This window comes from Oncorhynchus nerka, linkage group LG27 (genome assembly GCF_034236695.1).
Source record: "Oncorhynchus nerka isolate Pitt River linkage group LG27, Oner_Uvic_2.0, whole genome shotgun sequence".
NCBI lineage: Eukaryota > Metazoa > Chordata > Actinopteri > Salmoniformes > Salmonidae > Oncorhynchus > Oncorhynchus nerka.
In genome coordinates, this window is record NC_088422.1 from 108,754,457 (window position 1) to 108,762,690 (window position 8,234).

Sequence of the window (8,234 nt, forward strand, 5' to 3'; positions counted from 1 at the left end):
TACTGTAGCTACATGTTGAAATGGTTACTCCTCTATAGACCAGAGAGCTGTACTGTAGCTACATGTTGAAATGGTTACTCCTCTATAGACCAGAGAGCTCTAAGAAATCTACAAAACCGAATACTACTACACAGGAACATTCAGTCTGCAGCTGTTTAAATACTTTAGTCTGGTAAACGTGACCGAGAACCACCGGGTGGTACTCTGAAAGATCCATCCTGGAGAACATTTCCCTGTCGAACGACCATTGGTATACCTGACGTACCCATTATAACAGACCTACAACTACAAAAGACTGATCTCTGGTGGACAAAACAAGAGACTTTCTGTCGACTGACTCTCCAGCAGACGGACTGACGATTTCAGAGACATACAGGTGTTAATATATAAATTGTAATTCCTTCCGAATGAGCGACTGTTCATGTGCAAAGTATTAGCATTTACATGAGCATAGTTAAACTGTGTGTAGTGGGTCCATTCTGTCTTTCCAGCTCTTTATCTGTCCCCACCCCTTTCCATTGTCTACCAAGCCGTCATATCGGGCTAAGTCCACTAGGGACTTTTCATTGAATTAGTAACCAATAACCATTGTGTTTATGTAATTATTTAATTACTAAATAAATAAGCCAATTTGTATATAGCGGATTCATAATTTATGCTATGGTTCAAGCAGATATTCAGAATATGACTGATGAGGTATTAATACATTAATAAAGTGACTAATCGATAAGATATTAAAATATCTGAAGAGTTAAATCCGGGAAATAGTCACTTTTTAAACAACATTTTCCCGTGGTGCCCCGACTTTCTAGTTAAAGTTTAATCACATAATAATTACACAGAGAATTGATAACATTATTGACTTTAATGATAGTCAAGACACACCCCTATCTTCAAGTGGCCCAGGAATTGCCAAAAGTCCTCACAAGGATAGTAAAACAAGGAAAATTCAAGGACAAAGGCTATTTTAAGCTTAGGGGTTGGGGTTAAGGAAAGGGAAAATAGGATTTGAAATGGAAATCAAATTGTGGGGTTATGGTGTTTGTGACTGTGTACAAGAGAGAGGCGAGACAGACCAACAAAACGTTTTACACACAATAAATTAATGTCATAGCACAAATTAATGATGTACACTGAGACAAAAACAAATAAAGGCTTGGTGTACCACAGGTGTGTTAGGTTGCCAACCTATTTTGATTGAAATCACTAAACAGCTGTTGCAACCACAGTATTTCATTTTCAGAGGCTAGAGTCCACAAGCTAGAGTCTTAATACCAGACAGATTTAATAGTTCCTGAAGTCCTTTAATATAACTGTATAGGACTACAGTTGTTGTGGGGTATGAAGGTAGGTTACAGTCTAGTTGCAGATGACCTATAATACAATATCTTGTGTTGAATGAAACACTAACCCAGTATTATAGAATGTATCATATATATAATCATGGTGGGATCTATGTGTTGGCTGAAACACTAACCCAGTATTATAGAATGTATCATATATATAATAATGGTGGGATCTATGTGTTGGCTGAAACACTAACCCAGTATTATAGAATGTATCATATATATAATCATGGTGGGATCATGGTTGGCTGATCTATGAATGTATCATATATATATAATGGTGGGATCTATGAAACACTAACCCAGTATTATAGATGTATAGATCTATGTGTTGGCTGCAACACTAACCCAGTATTATAGAATGTATCATATATATAATAATGGTGGGATCTATGTGTTGGCTGAAACACTGCCCTTCTTGTCGCTGAAGAAGCTCCTGAGAATGAGAACCTGTCCAATGCTGACAGTGAAAAGGATGATAGTTTCTCCTATCGACCAATAGGACACACGCTCATGTAGGTCCTCTGCTCTGATGCGGTCATGAGCCTCCCGTAACCGATACCAGGTCTGAGAGTCAGACACTACCTTCAGGATCTCATGGATGGACAGACAGGCCGACTCCATCTGGAGAAGAGACAAGATGAATATTAATACATCCTTAGAGGGGCAATCTGCAGTTTAAACAACATTGCGTTGGGGCCCTATCTAGAAACAACCTCTAAAGGCTCTGGTGGAGATTTGAAAGGATTGGGTATCAGCATACAGAGATCTACTACCATGTTGCTTATACCTGTGGAATGTGTTCACATCTACATATGTCAAGTGCCTAGGGGGTGGAGTTAGTCATATATAGCTCTAGGAGTAAGGGATGCTTTCTGGATGGGCCTAGCTGCAAAGGTACCTAGAGGTTAGCTGCGCTTAGCAACATGGATCTAGTGACATACACTAGCGCTGCTTTCAATTGGATTGGACAAAAACACTTAGCTGGGAAGCCAGAAGTTAAATACAATTATTTTTCAACTTACTGACCCACTTCCTCCCTGCTTACCTCGTCAAAATAAAAGTCCTGCACAATATGTGAAAAAAAAAAAAAAAAAGAATAACTTGTGGGTGGCTTTTATCATACAGTCCTGTGGACCGTTTTGGTTCAACACATTCCAATTGAATGCAGCGCTACATTTACATTTACATTTAAGTCATTTAGTCTTATCAACCCAAATTCCACCTTATGACATCCAGTGGAACAGCCACTTTACAATAGTGCATCTAAATCTTTTAAGGGGGGTGAGAAGGATTACTTTATCCTATCCTAGGTCAATAGACCCACGTCGTTAATAGCAGCGAACCTCTAAGTACCTTTCCAGCTAGGTCTTCTGTGATCTACTGTACCGGTGTCAGTGATCTTTATTAGTTATATAAAATGGCACAGATATCTACATTATTAGATACACATGCTGAACAAAAATATAAATTCAATCATTTCAAAACTTGTACTGAGTTACAGTTCAGAAACGCTAAATCCGTCAATTGAAATTCATTAGGCCTTAATCTATGGATTTCACCTGATTGGGCAGCCAGGCCCACCCACTGGGCAGCCAGGCCCACTCACTGGGCAGCCAGGCCCACCCACTTGGCAGCCAGGCCCACCCACTGGGCAGCCAGGCCCACCCACTGGGCAGCCAGGCGCACCCACTGGGCAGCCAGGCCCACCCACTGGGCAGCCAGGCCCACCCACTGGGCAGCCAGGCCCACCCACTGGGCAGCCAGGCCCACCCACTGGGGAGCAAGGCCCTGTCAATCCAAATGAGTTCTTCCCCACAAAAGGGTTTTTATTACAGACAGAAATACTCCTCAGGACCCCCCTGCAGGTGAAGAAGCCGGATGTGGGGGTTCTGGGCTGGCATGGTTACATGTGGTCTGTGGTTGAGGCCGGTTGGACGATGTTGGAGGCGGCTTTAAATGAACATTCAATTCTCTGGCAACAGCTCTTGTGGACATTCCTGCAGTCAGCATGCCAATTGCACGCTCCCTCAAAACATCTGTGGCATGGTGTTGTGACTAAACTGCACATTTTAAGTGGCCTTTTATTGTCCCTAGCACAAGGTGCACCTGTGTAATGATCATGCCGTTTAATCAGCTTCTTGATTTGCCACACCTGTCAGGTGGATGGATTATCTTGGCAAAGGAGAAATGCTCACTAACAGGGATGTAAACCAATGTGCGCACAAAATTTGAGCAAAATAAGCTTTTTGTGCGTACGGAACATTTCTGGGATTTATATTTCAGCTCATGAAACATGGGACCAACACTTTACTTGTTGCGTTTATATTGTATTTTTACATACAGTGCATTCGGAAAGTATTCAGACCCCTTCCCCACATTTTGCGATGTTACTTTATTCTAACACTAAATACCCCCTAAATGACAAAGCAATAACAGGTTAGAATTTGTTTCAAATGTATTAAAAATAAAACAGAAATATCTTATTTACATAAGTATTTGGTCCCTTTGCTATGAGACTCAAAATTGAGCTGGTGCATCCTTTTTCCATTGATCATCCTTGAGAGGTTTCTACAACTTGATTGGTCCACCTGAGGTAAATACAATTGATTGGACATGATTTGGAAAGGCAAACACCTGTCTGTATAAGGTCCCACAGTTGATGGTGCATGGAAGGGTACAAAAAATGTCTGCAGCATTGAAGGTTCCCCAAGCAAACAGTGGCCTCCATCATTCTTTAATGGAAGAAGTTCCTAGAGCTGGCCGCCCGGCCAAACTGAGCAAATTGGGGGAGAAGGGCCTTGGTCAGGGTGGTGACCAAGAACCCAATGGTCACTCTGACAGAGCGCCAGAGTTCCTCTGTGCAGATTAGAGAACCTTTCAGAAAGACAACCATCTCTGCAGCACACCACCAATCAGGCCTTTATAGTAGTGGCCAGACGGAAGCCACTCCTCAGTAAAAAGCACATGACAGCCCGCTTGGAGTTTGCTGAAAGGCACCTAAAGGACTCTTACCATGAGAAACTAAATTCTCTGGTATGATGAAACCAAGATTGAACTCTTTGGCCTGAATGCCAAGCGTCACGTCCTGGAACCATTCCTACGGTGACACATGGTGGTGGTAGCATCATGCTGTGGGGATGTTTTTCAGCGGCAGGGACTGGGAAGACTAGTCAGGATCGAGGGAAAGATGAACGGAGCAAAGTACAGAGAGATCCTTGATGAAAACCTGCTCCAGAGCACCCAGGTCCTCAGGATGGGGCGAAGGTTCAACTTCCAACAGGACAACAACCCTAAGCACACAGCAAAGACAACACAGGAGTGGCTTTGGGACAAATCCCTGAATGTCCTTGAGTGGCCCAGCCAGAACCCGGACTTGAATCCAATCTAACATCTCTGGCGAGACCTGAAAATAGCTGTGCAGCGACGCTCCCCATCCAACCTGACAAGAGCTTGAGAGGATCTTCAGAGAAGAATGTGAGAAACTCCCAAAATACAGGTGTGCCAAGCTTGTAGCATACCCAAGAAGACTTGAGGCTGTAATCGCTGCCAAAGGTGCTTCGACAAAGTATTGAGTAAAGGGTCTGAATACTTAAGTAAATGTGACTCACCACCTGGATTCGGTCTTATGTAGCAACATTTGAATTTCTGTTTTTTTTTTTACATTGGATAAAAGTAGAGACTCAGAGCTACAACATGGTATATCATACACTGCATTTGAGGAAACAATGGGAAAGTAATTCTGCTTTGAAAGTCGATAAACTTGTAAACTCACGTCATGACGTTACTACCCTGCATGAATCTGAGGTAGGTAGCTAACCCCCCAAAAAAGCAGTGTTTGACATGATTACCTAGATATACTGACCAGCTCCAATAGACAGACGCGTGCTATATGGCAGACCAATCCAAACACATCTCTCGGCATGTCCAGCCCACTCATCTCAGCCAATCAAGGCTAGCTGGAAGGTTGCTTGCTTTTTCTGTGGCTAAACCAACTAGGCTCGTCATTTAACAATTTTATTTGTATTTACAGATGGCATACAACTTTGATATTAAGGCACATGAAAGTTCACATGTTCGAGAAGGCATTTCTGCCCAAAAAAAACAACACATTTTGATAAATTATTTTTTACATTCTAACAGCCTCCTGCCTAGTTTCCTGAATCGGGTCACAAGTGATATCAGTTTTTTTCAATTTAGAATAAATTTGCAAAAAAATCTAAAAAACAGCTTTTGGTTCATCATGATGGGGTATTGTGTGTAGATTGGGGGGTGTGAGTCAGTTTTAGAATTAGGCTGTAACAAAATGTGGAAAAAGTCAAGGGGTCTGAATATTTTCAGAATACACTGCATATAGTATTATATTATGATCTTACATGGGTTAGGGTTGTGCCGTGGCGGAGATCTTTGCGGGCTATACTCAGCCTTGTCTCAGGATGGTAAGTTGGTGGTTGAATATATCCCTGTAGTGGTGTGGGGCTGTGCTTCGGCAATGTGGGTGGGGTTATATCCGTCCTGTTTATGCCCTGTCCGAGGGTGTCCTCGGATGGGGCCACAGTGTCTCCTGACCCCTCCAGTATTTATGCTGCAGTAGTTTGTGTCGGGGGGCTAGGGTCAGTTTGTTATATCTGGAGTACTTCTCCTGTCCTATTCGGTGTCCTGTGTGATCCTCTCTCTAATTCTCTCTCTCGGAGGACCTGAGCCCTAGGACCATGCCTCAGGACTACCTGACATGATGACGCCTTGCTGTCCCCAGTCCACCTGGCCGTGCTGCTGCTCCAGTTTCAACTGTTCTGCCTTATTATTATTGGACCATGCTGGTCATTTATGAACATTTGAACATCTTGGCCATGTTCTGTTATAATCTCCACCCGGCACAGCCAGAAGAGGACTGGCCACCCCACATAGCCTGGTTCCTCTCTAGGTTTCTTCCTAGGTTTTGGCCTTTCTAGGGAGTTTATCCTAGCCACCGTGCTTCTACACCTGCATTGCTTACTGTTTGGGGTTTTAGGCTGGGTTTCTGTACAGCACTTTGAGATATCAGCTGATGTACAAAGGGCTATATAAATACATTTGATTTGATTTTGATCTTACCTGTGTCAGTCAAATGTATATTTAATATAATGAAAGTCTAATATAATTATAACATTGTTTTACCTGTGTTAGGGCTGTGTCTCTGTTCATGTCAGGCAGTAGGGGTCTCTCCTCTCCGGACCTGAAGTCCAGGTAGACGGTCTTGTGGGAGAAGGTAGAGAACTCATTGCTGAAGCAGACCTTGTAGGTTCCTTTCATAGTGGTGGTGTGAGAGAAGCTATCGTACTGCTTCTTCCTCTCCTGATACAGGACGTTATTCACTGGATCTGTTACAAAGCAGTCCACATCATAGTTCCCTCCTGCAATCACCTGGTATATACAACATGGAGAGATTAGGATGATGGTAAGGAAACACATTTAGAGTAATTCAGCCCTTACGAAAAAGACTGCAGTCAGAGTGCAGTACGCTGCAAATACTGCTTCCAAAATACGTTTTAATTACTGCAGTAATTTTGCAGTGTAACTGCAGTTAGAGAGCTGTATAACCACAGTAACTGCACTTTTACTGAGGTTTCAAAACGGCAAAATATTTTTGTGCATTCTTCCAGTGAGTGTGAAGGGACAATTAGAGTACGGGATCAGATAAAGCAGTTCAATGCACTAAACTAACTCAACCATATGGGGAAATGGCATCATAACTGCACGTATTGAATCACTTACTTGAAAGTCTAGGTCAAACTTCACTCCATTCTGGAGCTCTTCATAGAAACATTGCTTGTCGTTATCAGGTAACTCAAACGTCAACTCCGTGGAACAAACAGCGATCACATGCAACATCAAACTACACAGTCCAAGGGAACGCATTCTGTAGGACAAATGCTATGAAAATGTGGTTATAAATGAAAGCTACAACAACAAACAGTTGAAGTCGCAACCAGTCACTTCTTCAATGTTCATGTGATGACAGGGAGATATAATTAAAAAAAAGTTTGGAAAGCTCCCACCCATAGAGAACGATAGAGAAAGCATATAGTGTTCCTATTTTGGCGTCTGAGCGCACAGAAAGCACCATTGAGAAGATCTCAATTTGAAATAGTATTTTTTTTTCTTCCCAATTGGCCGATCTCTCCCAATGACGCTTTTGGATATGATAGGGTCATTAGGAGGGATCAGACAATAAAGTTGGAAGCCCCACCCAGTTGAATACGTTAAAATGGTGGAAGCCATCAATGACGCTGTCTATGTCAAAATACATTTTTGGCTACTAGAGGCCTCTATCGTTCTCTATACTCCCACTATAACCGACGTGGCATCAAAACAAAACACTTCCGGATCACGATTATTTTTTACAAAGTATTGTATTTTATTTTATACAATTTGAACCATGTTCAGAGATTTGGAAACGGTTGAGCTTGAAATCACTTGTTTTCCGTATTTTAGTTATAGTAGTGCAACATTTTTAAACGTGATGATTACGTTGTATCACTGGGTGGAGTTGATTATGCTGAACCGCGGGGCACCGGGTTATGGCCCGTGACGTGAACGGGCAAAAACGGTGAGGGAGGAGCACACTTTTCAAATCGAAATGTAACAGGCAGCATGGTGAATCGTCCAAGAAAGAAACAAAATCTATTTTCCATAGGCTTGAATTTTATAGCTAGTCTTCATTGGGAAGGCATAAAAGCATTCACTTGTAGATGTGAAAACAGAATCCTACTCATTACCCCTCGTGCTTTTATTTTATTTTTATTACTTAACTTTTGTTTTGTATGGAACCCCATTCGGGTCTTCAAGCACATGTTCAGAACGCAATATTTTTAATGCTACGTGTGTAAAGTAAACAGGTGTAGGTGC

At 42.2% G+C, this 8,234-nt stretch overlaps 1 protein-coding gene across 1 annotated transcript; it reads right to left on the reverse strand.

Moving 5' to 3' along the window:
- Nucleotides 1–850: 850 nt before the first annotated feature.
- On the reverse strand, nucleotides 851–7,431 carry tmed3 (transmembrane p24 trafficking protein 3). The gene is made up of 4 exons (XM_065012519.1): nucleotides 7,101–7,431; nucleotides 6,504–6,749; nucleotides 1,668–1,970; nucleotides 851–1,582 (listed from the first exon to the last, which is right to left on the reverse strand). The coding sequence occupies exons 1-3, from the start codon at nucleotides 7,242–7,244 to the stop codon at nucleotides 1,737–1,739; spliced, it is 624 nt and encodes a 207-aa protein (XP_064868591.1). The 5' UTR covers nucleotides 7,245–7,431; the 3' UTR covers nucleotides 851–1,582; nucleotides 1,668–1,736.
- Between the last annotated feature and the right edge of the window lie 803 nt (nucleotides 7,432–8,234).

What these genes read in the sequence shown, in the direction of transcription:
- tmed3 (XM_065012519.1), bottom strand. Translation starts at nt 7,244, where the DNA reads ATGCGTTCCCTTGGACTGTGTAGTTTGATGTTGCATGTGATCGCTGTT. An exon ending in AGTTTGACCTAGACTTTCAA is followed by an intron (nt 6,750 to 7,100) that starts GTAAGTGATTCA and finishes TGTATATACCAG; the next exon opens with GTGATTGCAGGAGGGAACTA. An exon ending in GAGACACAGCCCTAACACAG is followed by an intron (nt 1,971 to 6,503) that starts GTAAAACAATGT and finishes TCTCTTCTCCAG; the next exon opens with ATGGAGTCGGCCTGTCTGTC.